Source organism: Doryrhamphus excisus, chromosome 13 (genome assembly GCF_030265055.1).
Source record: "Doryrhamphus excisus isolate RoL2022-K1 chromosome 13, RoL_Dexc_1.0, whole genome shotgun sequence".
Taxonomy (NCBI): domain Eukaryota; kingdom Metazoa; phylum Chordata; class Actinopteri; order Syngnathiformes; family Syngnathidae; genus Doryrhamphus; species Doryrhamphus excisus.
In genome coordinates this window covers 13,923,760-13,944,057 of record NC_080478.1, presented here as the reverse complement: position 1 = coordinate 13,944,057, position 20,298 = coordinate 13,923,760, and the positions used below count along the sequence as shown (strand labels likewise).

The following is a 20,298-nucleotide window of genomic DNA, read 5'->3' as shown; positions in this document are numbered from 1 at the left end:
GCCCTTCCCTTTCTCCGTCTCTCTCTTTCTCTCTCTCCCTCACACACACACACCACACACACACACACACACACACACACACACACCTCTCGTAAATGTCCTCCGGCTATTGGCAGCGCTTACGTCAGGGCCTTTCCCCTCCCTGCCAGGTTCGAAGGAGGTTAATGTGTTGTGTCTGCTCAAAGTGTATATACAGTGCATGTGTAAGTCGCAACATCATCGCAACGCCGTAAGCGTCTTCCACCTAATAGTCAACAACGTGAGGATTTTAGGTCATAGATAACTCTACAGAGGTTGTAGGTCCACTTTAAGTGGACCGTTCGTTTTGTTCTGTTTTCTGACTGTACTGCCGTGTCACAAAGTATCCATGTCACCACCTGATCCGCAGCTCAACCCAATTTCTAGTGGAAGTGGTACGGCAACACTGCTCGGACAAAGAAATGTTTGTTTAGTTAGGAGGGTTTATTTTCAAACATCGCTGTCTCTCGGCTGCAAGCTAAAATTTGGGTGATATTGATAGTTACCGACAGGCATTGTAGAGGGCAGCTATTTTGAGGGCTTGTGTCACATTATGTGGGGACAAAAGCAGAAGTAAGCGAGCACACACACACACACACAGTGGGCAATGAGATGACAGTAAAGGCTTGTGAGGTAATTTATTAGTTTTATTATTAGCATTTATTACTGATTACTGCTGTGTTCCAAGGAGGACGGAATACATTTGCATGTAGCCATGGTGTCATTTAATTCTGTTTTCATTTCACTTAGTTGGTTGGTGTTTTTGCTAACCTTTATTTGTAATGTTAGTTACAATTACAGATTATTTTCTTGAAGAGAATGACGCTTGGGTGACAGTTTGCCTTAGCAATACTTACTTGTTGTACATTGTATTTTTTTCATGTTTTTAAAAAATACTTTTAAGTCCATTTTGTGTTGATCAACTTTAAAATTATCTTTCTAAAGGAACACTTGACTTATTTCTATCTGCGATTAATCACAATCAATTTCTAGCCAACTATGGCCAAAATGTGATTAATCTAAAAGCAAACGGAATTATTCACATTAATGTGATTAATCATGATTACTCTAAATTAATGCGATTAATCTCAAGTAAACATAATATTTATAGCCATTTTTTGCTAACCTTTTTTTGTAATGTTAGTTACAAGTACAGATTAATTTCTTTAAGAGAATGACGCTTGGGTGACAGTTTCCCTTACCAATATCTACTTGTTGTACATCGTATTTTTTAAATGTTTAAAAAAAAATACTTTTAAGTCCATTTTGTGTTGACCAACTTTAAAATTATCTTTCTAAAGGTACACTTGACTTATTTCTATCTGCGATTAATCACAATCAATTTCTAGCTAACTATGGCCAAAATGTAATCTAAAAACGGCAAAAATTAATCACAGGTAATGTGATTAATCCCGATTAATCTAAATCAATGCGATTAATCCCAAGTAAACATTATAATATTTATAGCCATTTTCTAACCGTACAGCGAATGATAAGTCATGTTTGAGGAAACTTGTGAGTGTCCTGGTTTTCAGTAATGAAAATATGGACTTCCCAGACTATCAAGCTCATCCTATGTGGTCTGTTCTCTTCTGAAAGGCCATCTATTAAAGCTGAATGTCACACTTTGGCCCCTCCAGCAATGGTGCGCTTTCTTGATGACGAACTAAAATATGATCGCCCCGCCGTTTTATGCAGTGTTGAAGCACAGCACTGTTTATTTTTATGATATCAAGCCGCAAGTTGTTTTCATGCTTTCTGTACGGTACAGGCTGTGCAAAAGATCCCAGTTAATATCAACAATGAGTTTGGGACATGTGGGAGCTGTATAAAAGTGCCAGTTTACCCATCGTCAGCTGGTAGATAATGTAGGTCCCTGCTGGTGACTCAGTGCTGGCTAAGCTGAGCACAAGGCCAAACAGTGGTGAATGCTTGTGATGCACGCTGATAGAACTCCACCCACACACGGCCTGACACTCCCAAACAAGCGCCACTGTACACAGCAACATGCTGATACAAAGGTAATGAGATTCATTAGCCAGCATGAGAACTAAAGAGTGGGTGGGAGGAGGAAAAGAGCAAACTGTGTGTGTTTAGTCTGCATGATTCCAGTCATGGCATCCTGTTAAAACGCATCTGACATATGACAGAGAGTGAAACCCATCTTCACTTCAAGCATCACCCACGCAGCTGTTCACAGTGTTTGCACACATCGCACCACCTAAGTCTGAGTCTAAGCCCACCAACCCCACTGCCCTTACACCCACCCCTTCGCATTCAGCCAGTCTGAGAGTGACGTGATTGCCAAGGTAGCGGGCAACTGCTACATTCCTGAGGCTGTCGTGTGTGGAGTGCGGAGGCCAGCTTCAGCACCCGCGCCAAGTCGGGGCTGGCAGCATCCGCTGCGCGGCCTGGCCACAGAAATACACGCTGTAGGGCCTCGGGCCCGCCATTGCATGGCATGTAGGGACAGAGCTAACAACCAGTTTTCCCAGATTTGGGGTATATAACTAACTCCAACCCTGCTGATATCCATGTGCCTGACTTCTTGTTGCTAGGCAGACTTCTTCGGGTTCAATTAAAATGGTTGACAAGACAATGAAAAAAGTAGCATTTACTAGTCCAGGGTGACTGGCCCTGGACCGTTGCCTTTCCTGCAGTCTGTGCAGGTTTGATTCCCTGCCAGTGAATTAAGCTTAGGTCTTTTCAGGTTATTAGGTTGACAGGTCACTTCCAACTTATTATTTAGTCAGAACCCTTGAACATTCATTCATTTATTCATTTTCTATCACTTTTCCTCACAAGGGTCATGGGGGTGCTGGAGCCTATCCCAGCTGTCTTCGGGCAAGAGGCGGGGTACACCCTGGACTGCTCGCCAGCCAATCACAGGGCACATATAGACAAACAACCATTCACACTCACATTCATACCTATGGACAATTTGGAGTCGCCAATTAACCTAGCATGTTTTTGGAATGTGGGAGGAAACCGGAGTACCCGGAGAAAACCCACGCATGCACGGGGAGAACATGTGAACTCCACACAGACATGGTCGAGGGTTGGAATTGAACCCTGGTAACCACTCGACCGCCCTGCAGCCCCAACCCTTGAACAATACTGTTCAATACTGTGTGTCTTTGAACTTTGGATTTGTCTTTGAAATGTGACTATAAGTAGATAATACTGAATATGCAGTACTATATTAGTGGTGCTTACCTGGTGTGGTGCTGAGGTGGCTTTGAGGAAGGGGCCGAGGATTATTATTCACTGGACCTATCCGCATGGTCCGCTGATAGCGTTCAATCTCTGACAGCCTGTCTGAAAATTGCTTCTGCGAATCTTCCATCTTCACTCTGTGCCCTGAAATATATTAAAGACAGAGAACGTGTTAATGGATCATCATCCACAATTAGAAGAATCATATGGAAAAGGTTTAATAGTGAGGACCGTTGTGGAAAAACACATAGTCAACACTGGATAACATTATATAAGGGAGAGAGAGAGAGACAATGGCGCCATGTTTTCAACCTGGGAGCACAAAAACATTATTCAGAATCCTGTTAGACCTTGAAATACATGGGCCAAACTCGAAGTGATACCAAAACTGCACCTGCTGCCCTGTCACCAACAGATAACAGTGGCAAAAGTGCTTGAAAATAATTACTTGAAGAATGCTGTTTTTCCTTCAATCTTCACCACACAGCACAGAGACACGCATACTGTATGTTCACTTTGACTGACACAACACTTAGTCATATGGAAACGCCCAGATAGAGCAACTATAGCACATAGTCATCAGCCTTTTGTCACCTTCGTCATTATGTCCACTCAGGAAGAAACTGCCTGAATAAAAATAAAAATAAAAATAAAAATAAAAATAAAAATAAAAATAAAAATAAAAATAAAAATAAAAATAAAAATAAAAATAAAAATAAAAATAAAAATAAAAATAAAAATAAAAATAAAAATAAAAATAAAAATAAAAATAAAAATAAAAATAAAAATAAAAATAAAAATAAAAATAAAAAATAAACAATAAACAATAAACAATAACAATAATAATAACAATAATAATAATAAACAAAACTGTGATCATGGCTTTTATGTACACACTCACATGTCCGCTGACATATACACACACCACACACATTTATGTGGACACACCTTAAATGTCCGAGTCCGGATGAGGGTTATTCTCTCTAATGGGAGGAAGAGATTTTAATGTAACTATCAATGCACCAAAACTGTGTGTGTGAACTAGCATGTATACATTCTGTGGTTTTCTCCTTGGCATCTCTGCAGACTGCCCTAATGTGAAGTAATGGCTGGATTTGAATATTTTATCACTATATAAAGGGGGCAAGGCAGACGGACCAATATGGATTTTGCCCGTCCTTTCTCTCCACTGACCCATGGGCAATATATCTTCACTTGGAGGGCTGACCCATGGGTAAAGTTTGCTTTTCGTTTACCGCTCTGTCCATTTGGTCGTGCCCACCGCTTCCCCCTCCATGCTATAATATAGAAATATCCACTTCTGTCAGTGCCCCCCCCTTAAACACAGACAGGGTACAGTGGTGTGTTCGCTGAAATAACAGTATCTGGACTGAATAGAAGAAGTACAAATGAAAGCTATGATTATTTTTCAGCCCAAACACTTTAACAACAAAGTGTGTGTGTATGTGAAAAAAAAAGATAGACACTAATGACTCATCTGTCTGAGCAGACGCAGCAGTCCTGTTTGTTTTTTGGGATGTGATTCCACCCACCCCTGTACCCGGGAACATGCTGTGAACACATTCTCTGACACACTCTATGGGTAAGACTAATAGGAAAGACAAATTGAAGGAAATATGAAGCAGCTATAACATCTTCCTTTCTTAGGGAAAGACTTTAGAGGTTACAGGACTATACCAAATTTTCCCAGAGAGGGGTTGCATATGATCAAACCAAATGATAATATTTTGCATTTTGTAAACCAACCCATGTAGATATGCTAAGAACAAAACAGTATATAATATTAAGGCAGCTAGGATAGGCTCCAACATGCCTGTGACCCTGGTGAGGATAAGTGGAATAGAAAATGGATGAATGGATATTATGATGCCCTGCGATTGGCTGGCAACCAGTTCAGGGTGAACCTGGGATAGGCTCCAGCACACCCACAACCCTTGTGAGGATAAGCTGTATAGAAAATGGATGGATGGATATTATGACGCCCTGCGATTGGCTGGCAACCAGTTCAGGGTGAACCCCGCCTGTCACCTGGGATAGGCTCCAGCACACCCACAACCCTAGTGAGGATAAGCGGTATAGAAAATGGATGGATAATATTATGACTGTGCTGCACGGCGGTCAAGTGGTTAGCGCGCAGACTTCACAGCTAGGAGACCAGGGTTCAATTCCACCCTCGGCCATCTCTGTGTGGAGTTTGCATGTTCTCCTCGTGCACGCATGGGTTTTCTCCGGGTACTCCGGTTTCCTCCCACATGCTAAACATGCTAGGTTAATTGGTGACTCCAAATTGTCCATAGGTATGAATGTGAGTGTGAATGGTTGTTTGTCTATATGTGCCCTGTGATTGGCTGGCGACCAGTCCAGGGTGTACCCCGCCTCTTGCCCGAAGACAGCTGGGATAGGCTCCAGCATATACATTTGATATGATATACATTTTATTTTTGTAACATACATAACTGCTCTTTTTCATTTTGCCTGTAGTTTAGGTTAGTATTCTTCTTTAATTGTATTTTTAAAACATGCAACGGACAGATAAAAAGCCATGTGCCGCAATTGGCTCTCGGGCCACACATTGGACACCCCTATCTTACAGTATGAATATGAGACTTTTTGTCTTTTTGAGGTCAGAGGCCACTGGACCTGAGAGAGGGCCTGACTTCAAATCTAGTCAAAGTCTTCCACACCAAACTAACCCAACCATTGGTTGTTCTGCCATAACAGAAAAGAGCCTTCACCAAACTGAATATAGGAAATAATAGTCCAGAATGTCTTGGCATGATGAAGACATACAGTACGTTTCAGGGTCTGAACCCTAATGGATGAATTCATCAATGATGTCTCCATACATTTGTCCATACATTTTATTTGAGCTCACATATACAGCCCACCTATTTCTTTAAAGCCCGATGGAAGGAATGAAGGCTGGAATTCTTTCTCTTTTCTCTTTCACACACACACACATCCACTCGCACACCGTCCCGCACGCACACTGAGGCTACTGTCTGGTCTGGGGGCTGACGGGGGAGGAAACGCACCAAATATAACCCCTATATGTGTCCTTGTGTAGTTATTAAGAGATTTACACCACCTCAAACGGCTCAAGTCAGGGAAATTATACATCCCGCCGCTCACACGTTGGGAAAAAAAAGGCAGACCGGCAGGAGAAAAAAAAATACATAATTGGACAGTTTTGCAGATACCACAAGAGGAACTGCGTGACTCTTTTGTGATCATTCAAGCTGGCCACAAGCACACACACACTTAACCAAGCTTCCAGCGGAAGGTTGTAGTCGGGTGAGAGGGTTATTTTTGGGAGAGAGGTGGCTTCATTAGAATGACGCCTGGAGCTCATTAACACGGGGGCCACAGACGCTGTTAACACCACTAATCAAGCGGGAGGTAGCGTTAAAACGTTCTCTCTCACCTTCTCAAATGTTTGCGGAAACTCTCTCGCCCACCTCGCTGCTTCTGTAACCGTACAGTCAAGCCAGTGTGGAAGGCAGCACACCCACACTACAGTCACTCACTTTATCGATGCTTTTGGTTTTCGCGATTGCTTGAAAATTCGACTAAATCAGTGTTTTTACACTTTTGATGTGTATTTATTTAATTGGGTTTGGACTGGATATTTGGATGTTTGTGCATGTTCTTGAATAACTGACGACATGTGTCTTAAATTAATGCATTTAGTGTTTTATTACAGTATTGGGAGTGACTTAGGGGTGTCAAAACTTTTTCCACCGAGGCTTGCATGCTGAACTATCAAAAAAAAACATTATACACTTTTAAAGACAAAACTTTGTGTTATCGCTGACTAAGCATATTATTTTTAGCGTTAATAGGAGGGGGTGTCACTATACATTTTGTGAAACAAGATCTTGTGAGATTAACACATGACAAGATATTTCGTTCACAAAAAAAAGACTTGCCTGGGACGATAATTAATTAATTAATTAATTAATTAATCACGCCTCCAAACACGCAGGAAGAGGGTTAACTCTGTGGATTGGTTTCAGCACCTCGGCATGAACAGAGTCAGTCATGCGGTCTCTTTGTCTCGGTGGGTGGAGGCGGGTCCGCTAGCATACACACAGAGTGCAGAAGAGTGTATTGTAGTAGAAATGATATTAGTAGATTGCAGTATGTTATCATTCATTCATTCATTCATTTTCTACCGCTTTTTCTCATGAGGGTCGCAGAGGGTGCTGGAGCCTATCCCAGCTGTCTTTGGGCGAGAGGCGGGGTACACCCTGGACTGGTCGCCAGCCAATCACAGGGCACATATAGACAAACAACCATTCACACTCACATTCATACCTATGGACAATTTGGAGTCGCCAATTAACCTAGCATGTTTTTGGAATGTGGGAGGAAACCGGAGTACCCGGAGAAAACCCACACATGCACGGAGAGAACATGCAAACTCCACACAGAGATGGCCGAGGGTGGAATTGAACCCTGGTCTCCTAGCTGTGAGGTCTGCGCACTAACCACTAGACCGCTGATGTTATCATATACTGTATTTTTCATATTTTTTCACCGCCAATTAGGCGTATCAACATTGTATTGGCTATGTGTTATAGTGAAAGTTTATCGTTAAGTTTAATATAATTTTGTTGGCGAAGAAAACAACACAACCTTTGTTTTCCACCTGTATCCTCCAATTAATCGTCATGTTCATGTCAATATTATCTCTTTGGCTCCGTGACCCCCTTGCAACAGCAGCAGCACGTCTGGTCCGGCCACCATCGTTTGACTTGAACTCTACAGGGCCCGGGTGCCAGAGGGGTGCCGGAGCTTCACTGCAGCCCCATTTCAGAGGGGTTTTTGTGGTGGGATGAATATTTTATGTGTCAGGGTGCACTTAGGAGAGAATGCCCTGTTTTTCTCGCTATGATATCATAACCACAAGATAGAGCTGGGAGACAGGGGCCAGTGCACACATGAGGCCTAAACAGCGACGCTCAATATGCTCCCGAGCTGAAATGGATTCTGTAGATTTACTAGCCTCCTTTCTGAATCATCTGAAAGCATTATGGAAGTCTATGAAGAGCAAATAAAACGCTTGATATAAAATGTCTTGATGTATTAACGATGTACCGAGATGTGTTTTGAAGAAATGGGTGTGCCGTTGTCACCCTGGCTTTGTTTTTGTGTTATATTTCCTGACTGTTTTATCTTCTCAGCAAGCGACTTCCCTTGCAGTTTGCAGTTCTGCTGTAGGAGATGTGACGGTTAAGTCCTCCCCATAGCCTTCACTCCACAAACCCCCCCATATCAGTGTTTGCTCACTGAGGTGACCGCCAGGCCTTTAACACAGTCGCCCCCGTTGCTGAATGATCACCTATAATCTGTTTTCCCTTCCTTCATTGACTTCTTCTTCTGTGTATTTGCCTCCATTGAAAGAAAGAAACACATGTTCCCATCCGTAGGGAGGCATATTAAACACAAGCTCTTTTTAGTAAAGGGCTGGGTGCTTTTTCAGGGGCAAACTGAAACTCTATCTGGACGACAAAGGGCAATACGTGCTTTGGCCCGAACCCAAGTCTTCACTGGGTATATCTGAAGTGTAAATATTTGTATTTGCAATATAAATGGACTTGATAGGCGACAGATAACAGGCTTGAATTGAATCTGACTGGATGAATCACACATTAGAATGAAAACTATGTCTGGCCTGCAGACACGATATAGGATTAGCAGGAGATACTGTATATCTCATAGATTTTTTTTTTTTTTTTTTTTAGATATTTTATGTGATTTGCACGAAATGTTAATCAAAAGCCGAGTCTTCAAGGGCTGGGGAACATGATCCTAAGTTTGTTCATGTGAGGCAGCAGTTGCCTCAAACTGGCATGTGAGCAAACTTCCGTTTCAACAAGGTTTCAACATCTGTTGAGCAAAGCCGTGCACACCTGTCTTTCTCTTCCTCCTGAGCCCCGAACAGACTTGTTACCACCCCGCTTTGTCTTTCCGTCTCGCTTTCTCAAACTTCCCTTTGTCTTTTTTTTTTTTTTTTTAAACTCTCATCAACACGCGGCTCAGTGTACATCACCGCAGTAGTTTGCTCGGTGTTCCCAAGGCCACCAATCACACATTAGGTATTTTGAGTGGGCTAAATCAAAGTTCTTTTTTTTGAGGCTGACCCTGAAGGATGTGGCTTTTACCCTTAGTTGATGTTTGTGGCTGTCTCGTCTGGGCCTGAATCTATGCCCGCTGCACACACACTTTTACACTTTTACATACAAGTTTCTTTTTTTTTTTTTTACATAAAACATTAGAGAATAACATATTTTGCGTGTAATTAGTTAAATTAATTAATTAATTTACTATGCAAATATTTTCACTATGCAAAAGACACAACTCTCGAGTCCCTCAGGCAGATGCAGCGTTCATCTCAGAGGACATCAGCGGTGTGAACCCCCCCCATCAACGGAAGTTGCTACATGAGACTGCTTAAGCAGAGAGCGCAGCCTTCCTTTTCTGATAAGATGATAAAGCTCTATGTGTGTGTGTGTGTGTGTGTCTGTTCATGTGTGTTTGGAGAAAAGGCAGTGCCACACAAGGACAGGTTGAGGCAAGCAAAGAGAGGCGAGGGGTGCCAAATGCACCCGGATTCCTGACCAACACAACAGGACCCGTAGCATGCTTCCACAGCAATCAGCCTTCTTTTGTCCAGCTACTCTCTGATGTATGTGCACATATGTGTCAGTGTCTTCTAGAATGGACTTGAGGAAGGTTTGGGGGGGGCATGGGCATATACTTTTTCTTTCCCTGAAGACTTTCTCAGTGATGCTTGTGGAGCACAGAAGCCCCATTCGGTTCAAGTGACACATCCTATTAAAGCAATGTGTTGCTTTTGAGTTTGTTATTGTACAACTTTAATAGTGAATGGGGTTGCTTTGTTTGTCTGTACGTGGACTCTATATGGCAGTCGAAACGGGAAAGCATTAGGGGGGGCACATGTGGGGGCTCGCATGTCTGTGGGAAAAGGAAAGAGCTGCTGTTGCTGTAACATACATACATCAATGCCAGCAGATGTGTCAAACGGTTTCTCGCCTGTAACATCTCACCTCAAGCCTGCGTGTACAATATTGTGTATTTGTCCGTGTGCGCTTATGATAATTGAGTAAAGTGTGAAATATAAAATGTGTGACTTTTTGCACCGCATTTAAACACCGTCACTTGACATGAGGTTACAAAAAAAAAAAAAAATGGACCTCTCATCTTCTGTGATGTTTCCAGTAGAATTTTACAAGCCAAGACTTCCCTCTGTGTTTACCCACAGGATTACAACCTTCTACACTCCTGGAAGCACAAGAAAGACCTCGTTTCACCTATTATTTGCTCACTGTTCCTAACCAGTAAAGCCTGAAGGAATAAAGATCCAAAGCACATGGTGGTGGTACACAAAGTCCTTTCCAGTAAGCAGCAGGTGCTTACCAACACCTACCACACACACACACACACACACCATCACCCCTTCATTTCACCCCTCTGCCTGATGCCCTGACGAGAGAAAACCGTTTATTGTCATAATGCAGCCGAGGAGAAAATATTCCCCCACTCATGGGCCATTTATTTTTCTAAATGCAGATCGGAACTTTTATTGAATTATGCCTGAAAGCTTGTAATGGGTCCCTCCTGTGTGGGTCCGAGTAAATATGAAAGAGTGAGGACACACAGAGCGAGCATTTTACTTCCCCCCCATCGTAGGTAAGTAAACAGGAAAGACGCTTGGCTGGTGCGTTTAGCGGCGCAATGTTGGAGATGGAGGGAGGCGAGGAGCGGCCATGGCGAAGGCGTCTAGGTCATTCTCCAAAAAATGTCTTTCGTGTCAGGGTGACTTTCATGATACATTACAATGAATTCACAGTGTTGTCTAGGGCCTCTGTAAATAATTTGGTAATTCTTACTGTGTCTGGGTGTTCTATCTGGCGTCAGCAAATATAGGGTGGAAATTTTAGTCTGAGTGGAAAAAGAAAGGGCGCTTGAGCCTGAGGCTATTGTGGCATTCACAGACATCAGCTGGCTTAAAGAACACATATACACTCTCTCCTTTTTGGTAGCACAAATGTGTCTCTGCAGAAACACGGTGAGGAAAGAACCAAGGCACCAAGAGGAGAGGATAAGTGTCAGTAATAAACAAATGAGTATATTTTTTGTTGATACTGCGTCTGCCTAGGTGAGGTATTTAGACCTATTTTGACTAATCTTTTTTTCAAAAAACCTTAGTACCAAAGCCAAAAGTGCCACTAGCTGTGTGTGACTAGATATAATTGGGCTCAGAATTTCTACATGTCGTAAAGATGTGGGCCGTGATAAAAATAATTTTAGCTTGAATATTAGTACACATCATTATATTGCAGATGATGTGTCTTCTTCTACATTTCATTTCATCAAAAATTTTTCATTTGTTCAAAATGAAAGTGTGTGCAAATAACGTACTTCACCCATCTCAAGTCTGGGACTATGTATTGAAAATGGACTACTAATGTACATTCAACTTTAGTGCTGTATCAGCTATACCACTATACCGTGGATCCCCACCCATTAATATCCAGCAATCATTGCCCCTCAATTTGCATATTTTTTGTCAAAAAAAAATATTTTTTTCTTCTCATTCACTCTGAGTCAGTAATATATTACAAATACTTTATAATAACTGTCCTCATTTTTTTTTACAAGTTTATGTCCTTAAGTATCTGTCATAATTTGTCAAGCGTTTGATGGTCCTTGAACGCACCACAGTTGCTGTGTATAACTTTAACACTGTCACTCCAATTCTATCTGTTCATAAGTTGTCTTACGTTAACATGCATGAGTAGTGACTACTTTTTTTGTTCATACTTTAAATGTCTACGAAGTATCTGAAGCACATTGAAGAGAAGGTTCTCAAGCTTTTATTGCAAATGCTGATCTGAAATCGGAGGATAGTGTAAATGTCATGCTAACAGAAGGGTTTGAAGGGACGGGTGTAAGAGCTTGTGTTGTATACAGCTATAATGTATATAAATATATACAGTATATATGTATATAGAAGCGGCGGAAGTGAGATTAAGCTAGCTGCTGTCGGTGTGTGCAGTCATCGGCCACTATGTCTTCAGGTTATACAGTTTATCAGCCAGTCACAGTGAGAGGCATTAACAGTCAGGAAAGCACCCAGCACACGCCCTCCCCTGGCACTGATACACCCGCAGGCCTTTCTTTCAAAAACACCCATCTCCATTTTCAAACATCAAAGTCGCCTTTGAGAGAGCAATTCGCACCGAGGCCGAGCCTTTCATGTGATTTGTGGAGCAGGGGCGTGGCCCACAGGGCACACCGACTTAAAGCCATGGAAGCACCTGGCAGGTGCATGATCTGCAGCACGCACACACACGTGTGCAACAGCACCCATATTGGCTTTTGTTGACTTTATGGCAGGACAGCAATATCATAGGAAAAAGAAGCAAATGTCATTGTGCGTCTATTTGCATACTTTGAACAGAATGTGTGCCAAATGCAAATAGCCACACACACAAACACACAGTCACAAACACACACACACACACACACACACAGGTTCAGTCGTGTTTTGTTGTACGTATTTATTCAACTGGGTGTGTACAGCTACCTACAGTTCTAGAGATATAAAGGCGGACTTGGGGTATGTGTGTGTGTATTTATTAATATGTTCTTTCAAGTGTCACTGCATTATTACACTATGGCTCAGACATTGTAATTATAACAAATTATATGTATGATATTTGTGCATCAACAGCTACAAAAGTGATTTTGATGCACATAGGGAAAAACATTTTCCAAGCATGTCTGCAGTATGAATAAATATTTGAGTAAGATGAGAACAGTCATCCCTTGCTACATCGTAGTTGAATCGCTCATTCATCCTATCATGTATTAATAAATGATCGCTATTTCATGGTTGGCTATGGCTTATTATTAGTCAAAAAATATTGAAGGAAATACTTGTAGTATTCTCCTCACAAGACGTCAGTAATGACACAAAACATTGATGAGGCATGACATTACATCACATGACCGTCACACTGCATGTAGTCTGTCATAAAATGTCCGAAATGATAACGTGAAAAGAACTTCTCCTCCTATTCCGTGTGGAAGTGGTGACTTCTTATTTTGTCTTTCTTCCCCATTCCATCTTAAAACATTTCCTAAGTTTAGAATAAACACATTGGAGGCTAGCTAGTTAGCTCCCTAGCGTGCTATGCAGTCATGGCCGTCTCTTGTGTCCCTGCAGTGACCCCGTAGCCTGCACATTAGCAATGTGGTGTAAAACAAAGAATAAGACTTTAAATGTGACTATAGGGGTGTTATTCCATGTCTACATGGCTCTAATAATGGTAAAAAATGTATTTAGAAAGTCATATAAAGATGTTTTCTACAACAAAAATATTCCATTCATTCACATTGAATGATACTTTGCAGAAATTCACTTACTCTAACGCAGGAGCTATACAGTTGTTTTTGTATGATTTGTTTTTTTATCGTAAATGTTTTTTACAACCTTGCTTCTGACAAACTAGTCAGTTTGTCCTATAATATAACATTAGTCGAAAATGAGTGCGCCAAAAAAAAAGCCCCTACATTCTACTGACTCATTGTCTGTGCATTTATTGAGTCTGATTGCTAAACAAGCCACCATGGGGCCAAGGTTACGAGTGTGATCACTTTGATAAAGAACGTGAGAAAAAATATAGAATTCGCTTTTACCAGCTTGTACCGGAAGGCCATATCAACAATTATTGTTTTCTGCATGTAAAACTACACACAAAAACACAGAAAATGCGCATTTGTTAATATTTTTGAATGCCTGGCATGGATTAATTGCATTCATATTAATTTCCAATGGGAAAAATGTGATTTTCGTCTAACCGAGGTGAAGTAAGATTGATGATTTTCTCATTTAACAGTATGCTTATTATAGTGTTGTACTTTGCATCAGCTGTTTCTAATGTTTTGTCCCTCTCTAATTTTGAAAGAGCGTGTCACAAGCTCAAAATACAGAGGGCCGTTTTAAAATGTAACTCACAAAGAGTGACTTCATGAAGGTAGTGATTCATCTGAGAGGGACGACAGCAGCAGATACATAAATACAAACAGCCCCCCCCCTGCCAGTGAATAGGCAGTAGCTGATCTCATGCATAAGTGAGGCAATGAGAAGAGCACCCAAAATATAGTCGGGTCCTAGTGAGAGGAACCCTGCAGGGCTGTGTGCGGTGTGGAGCTATCTGATAGCAACGACAAACTACTTTTTTTTGTAGCTTTTTTTTTTCCTTCTCAAAACTGCTTCTCAGAAGAACAAGAGTGGGGGCTTTCAGTTGTGACAGTTGTGCTTCCAGTTTGGCCTCAGCAGAAGTTTGATAATAATATGACAGATCGACTTGAATGACGCATGCCGGATGTGTGATGAGGAAATCGGCAGCGAGGAAGACAAAAAACACTGAACTGAACGTGTAACTTATTTTTTTGTGTTCAGGCACATAAGGCTGTGTGAATGCACATGAAAAACAAACACGATTGCGTCGTGTGCATCCAATATTTGGCTCATAGTGACTGATTCAGCATGTCACATGATGCCAAAGCACCTTTAAAGTGCCTATAAAGCCCATGAAAGTGGGAACAGGTGAGGACATAACAAAGCCAAGCCAGGTTTCTCTGCATAGCTTCAACATGCACAGGCAACACTGTGGATGAAGTCTGGAAACGTTGGAGTGCAGTAGCATTGGAACGCATGATTGTCCCTGTGGATCCAAGTTGTAATAAAAAAAAAAATGCTGTTAGTTTTATGTGTTGGCAAAAGCGTCTCTTGCCTGAAAAGGGTTGAAGAGCTGATGTAAAGCGATGCGAGAAAAATCTGATTATTTTTATAGTACTAATAATTTCTCAATGGTCGTGTGTTCTTCTGTGTTTTCACATGACTGATATTGTTATTTGATTGAAAATAAGAGAAGTGCTTTATCTCAACTTGTGTATCTAGCGGCTTTTAGCATTTAAACTACACTGAAAATGAAATATTGAACAATAAAATATACACTTACTGGCATGATTTGTTATTTGCGATGACGTTGAATTACATTAATGCAAAACCCTTCTAATATAGAACAATTATAGTTTTACATGCAGAAAATAGTTTGAAATGCATATAAATGACAAATACAAGGGACAAATGTACTTTTATCACCAAATTCAATGAAAATGCTGGCACCTGCAACTTTGTTTGGCTCCATGGTGGGTTATTTTACAGCTGTGACGTAACTGTGTTCGTAAGCAAATAACTACAGGGGCATGTTATGTAATAAAAATATATGTTGGACACAGTTGGACTCACGCAGTGTATTAAAGGAAATGTACGCCTTGTTGTGGAATTTTGTCCATCAATCCACGATCCTTATGTGAGAAATGAGCACACGTCTTCATTTTTCTGTGTGTTGTAAAACAGCCAGGACACATTTCAAATACTTCTCCTTTTTGAAGATTGACTGCCCCCCCCCCCCCCCCCCCCCCCCACTGTGGTCAGCGTATGGCAGAGTTTAACAGAGACCTAAATTAGTCGTGTCCTATATTAACCAGTGTCACCTCTTACAACTGGGCCAGTGTAAAAGAAGCACGGCCACTCTGACGCCCTCGCTGGAGATGTAACATTTTGACAGACAGACGGGAGACGTCCTTTATGCACACGGTTATTTCAAGCGTAGACGCTTGCAGATGCACATGTGAATGCATTTATGCACACACACACACACACACACACACACACACGATCAGACTGAAATAATCCACATGCACATACACACTGTTTATTATTATCTAGTCATTCCCCATTTGCACTCACTGTTCTCTTATGCCACTGCAAATAGCGTGCAACCTTGCTGGTGCTGATGACCCTCTCCGAGTGCCCCTCGACCCCCGTGCCAAGCGTCCACCCACCCATGTGGCACCTGATACCACTCTCTCTGTGCTCTGTTTTGACTGAACTAAATCCCCCCCTGTCCCAAATATCCCCACGCGCAGACATGAGCACAAGCCTCAGTCATCTGCCCGTTTGGACGCCTTCAAAACCCTGCACGCTAGAACCATTAAAAACTGGATCTGTCCATTGGAATGGTCATGAAATCTTACCCATCTCATCTATCCCACCTTGAGCTCATGAAAAATAGCACGCATTGCATGTGCGCATAGCTGCTGCCATCAGGCCCTGACTCATCTGACGACGACTCCTCTTCATCCCTCACACTATAGCAGCATGAAACCACATGAGAGTGCGACTGTGGCTGCTAACAGCTTTGGGAGACCCAGACTCCCTCCTGGGGATCACAGTTGTTAAGAGTCAACCCTGCTACATCGGAAGCTCACTCGCAGTATGCCGTAGGTTGGGTATGTCTGACGAGAGTGTAAAGTTGGCGTGACGTCTGGAGGGTTTAATTAAGTGCAGTTTGGATGTCTAATTATGGGTGCGAGATAACGATACTTGCGTCAGCAACTTAAACAGTGTGACATCATAACGATATAACCCACAAATGAAATCAACAAAGCAGAGAAACCTGATGTATTAAACAATGGAGGTCATTCAGCATTTTACCAAGCACACAAGACAAAAACTACACAAATCTTTATAAATTGCTGTCATTTTGCTTGAAACTTGGAGGCAAATCTTGCAAATCTCTATAAATTAAAATTGCTGCTCGAAGATTGGAGCCAATCCCTCCACGCCAGGATGCAAATGGTACAGTCCCATCAGCTTTTTGAGAACCACAAACCAGGCGGTTAGCCAACATAGATTTGCTGTCCAAGGGAATGCATGTAACTCCAAATTGGGCGTGTTTATCTGAAACACACATGTTTTATGTGTGTTTCTCCCACATAGAAACAATAAAAAAGAATTATATAATGTATGTTTTTAGTGGGGACCTTGTCTTTATTATGTGAAAATAACAGTTTTATTTTGTGTGTGCAATATGGCTAGCTCCACCCTTTATGTACCTGCCTCTGTTACTACCTCAATTATATTTATTTATTTAACAACCCAATACAATACACTCATATGTGACTTTACTCAACTGTATACACCAGTCATTATTTGCACTATGACCCATTTGACATTGCACTAAAATTAATATATCTGCAATATGTCTGCTCCTGCATATGCTCCTGTGCAATATATGTGTATATTTTGGATATCTTGTATATATCTTGTATATATCTTGCTAAATTGTCTTTTTTACTCTACTTTTATATACTTTTTTTTTAACTTGACTACTGCACTGAAAGGAGAAGCTCTCCAATCTCGTTGTACATCTTGTATAATGACAATAAAGGCCATTCCATTCCATTCCATTCCATTCCAACACTGATATAGTAGACCAATAGAAAATGAACAAAAAAAACAACCATTGCATGAGCAACCTGCCTGCAACATGTGCGAGAGGCAAAATGATTTACTGTACATCAGGTATGGATACTCATGTGTGTGTGTGTACTCACTGCGTGGTTCACGGGGCCCATCCACAGTGACCTTGATGGCGCGGTGGTAAGTGGCCACTTGAGGCGGTCCGGTGAAAACAGTGATGGTCAGAGTGAAGCTTTTCCCTACAAAATAGCATGAATTTAGATTGATGTCATTTGTAGATTCTAAACTACAACAGCTTTAGCGTCGCTGTGGCCTTTGGCATTGAACATTTCCAAGGAGAAAAAGCATTGGACCACCTCTGTCGAGGGCCTGGCTGTGGGTACATGATTTGGATTATTGAGCGAATGTGTTCCAGATTGCCTGAAAATGCTCACAATGGTAGTTTATTGTTCAACAAGGCGGGCTCTTGCTCGCATCTGCATGCAAGTCAATACGGGGAAGAAGTGGGGGAGTTTGTCCCATGCAGCCATGAGAGAGACATCTCAAAAGAGATTGTGTGGGAGGAAGAAATCCACCACTGGGGTTAATTTACTGCCTAAATGGATATGTGTGTGATCATTTGAAAAGCAAGGACAATAGGCTGCTTCCGTTGTTGATTTCAAATGACCTTCGGAATCAAACACACTATAAATACTACTGAAGATATTAGAAATATTGGTGGAGGAATTCTGAACAGCAGAAATTCAACAAAAAGAATATAACGTATCTCAGAATTGCACCATGTGGACATTTATTATTAAAATAAATACATGATTCCACATTTAGGCTCTTTGTGCTGTGGAATTATTAAAATAAGCAAAAATGGTCTGTAAACATCTAAAATGTGCAGGAATCCTAAAACTAAAATACCTTGCCTTGAAGAAGCTGTATGAATATTGACAGTCCGAGTGTGTGTGTGTGTGTGTGTGTGTGTGTTTGAGTTCACCTCGTCCGCTCCTTCCGACAAAGCGCAGGTCATTGAAGCGGGCCACTTGGTTCTTCATCACCGCGGAAGCGTTCCTCAGCTCGGCCGAGTAGTTCTCATCATTTCCGGCCATAACGGTCACCAGTGTCCCGTCAGGAACATCACCGAGGGCCACAACCTGCATGAGAAAAAAAAAAAAAACAGGGAGAGAGGGACTGTCAATATGGAGCCCCAAATTACGCGTGCGTAAATTGTAGATATTCATTAAACGCTGCTTATTTTTGCACCCATTTTAACTTTTAATGTAAAGTGCATGAATAGAAATATACAGACTGTTAATTTTCATTTCAATTTTAAATTGCATGAATGCTGATTTGCTGGTATTTATTCTGTGAATTGATGTACAAGTTATGGCATTGTTATAGAACCTTTCTATTTTTTATTATGGACGATTTCGAACCAAGTGTGTGTTTGTACAGCAAATAATTCATGGCTGTTTATTGCATGGATTTGTTAAAAGAAATGTGATTTTCTTGCCTTAAAAGCCACGGGAAGGGTCTTGTTGCACCTCCAATGGGACGGAAGAACCGAGCAGAGGAAGTTCGGGCTGTCGGTCCGGACCAACTCGCCAGCGTGGTCCGCCAGAACATCCACCACGTTCCTGGTATCGGGTCTCGCCCTGAGGGGCCCCGGGGTGGCCATGGCCCCGTTGCCGTCTACAATCTTACTACAGGTGAAGGATGTGGAGGGCGGCGTGAACCGTCTGGTGGTGGGCGGCTCTACGGGAATATGCATCACAACAACAGCTCGGGTCAGTGTCACGCTGACTGGGTCGCCGGGCAACTTGCAGAACGTCTGGGTCTGCGGAGGATGGACGATGGGAGAGGAGGCTCTCAAGCAGGGATGTGGAAAAAATGTGACGAGTGAGCGCTAGATCATCGGGTGTTGAATCACCAACTTGAGAAAAAATACACAAAATGTCCTGTGTGACACTCCTACACTTTTTGTGATAAAAAGTTTCTGACAACCAGCATGAAATCCAGCAGTAGAATAAAATGTAAAAAGCAAAAAAAATGTCTCTCCAGCGCTCCAGTAAAAACTTTTTTACATCAGAAGCGCGTCCTTCTCGTGCGTGAACGTGCGTAAAACTTTATCCATGTCCTGTCCAAAAAACCAAAAAAACCACCAAAGTGACTCTAAGGTCTGTGTGTTCCTGTAGATATGCTTCCCTCCAAAGTTATCCACCACAGAGCAGATTTAGGACAAGAGAAGACGTCGAGATCGGAGATCGGAGCGCCGCGGAGTGCCGCGGTATTATTTTACCCCAGTCATTTTAGTCTTTAGTGGTCTGGAGTGTGGCGGTGATTTCCACCAATCAATCTTCTGGGCTGGGTTTTCGACGGACCAATTGTGTTCCTCGCTGCGGGGCTGGGGCTTTAAGCCGACCAATCACAACTCTCCGATGCTGCTGCTGCTTCTTCAAGCCTTTTAAACTGTCTCAAACTCAATTATTGATCCATCTTCGGACCTCCCCCCACCCTCATCCCCCAGTCTAACCAGCACAGACACATGAGAACTTATGGGGAGCTTTTTAATAAGCAACAAAATGATACATTGCCTGGAAATCATTTAGTACTACACTATGAAATAAGTTGAAGTTGAATTGAACGAAAAGATGTGTATTTATTTTTAATCTGAAAAGTAAGCTTTG

At 41.9% G+C, this 20,298-nt stretch overlaps 1 protein-coding gene across 1 annotated transcript in view; it reads right to left on the bottom strand.

Annotated features, from left to right (window-relative positions):
- runx3 (RUNX family transcription factor 3) overlaps positions 1 to 19,876 on the bottom strand; it is a 33,355-nt gene extending 13,479 nt beyond the window's left edge. Inside the window, exons 1-4 of the mRNA XM_058090972.1 lie at positions 19,125 to 19,876; positions 18,609 to 18,765; positions 17,758 to 17,862; positions 3,235 to 3,378 (exon numbers count right to left, since the gene is read on the bottom strand). Coding sequence (XP_057946955.1) covers positions 3,235 to 3,378; positions 17,758 to 17,862; positions 18,609 to 18,765; positions 19,125 to 19,382 — 664 coding nt within the window. The 5' untranslated portion in view covers positions 19,383 to 19,876. The remainder of the gene's footprint in view (positions 1 to 3,234; positions 3,379 to 17,757; positions 17,863 to 18,608; positions 18,766 to 19,124) is intronic.
- Positions 19,877 to 20,298: the final 422 nt, after the last annotated feature.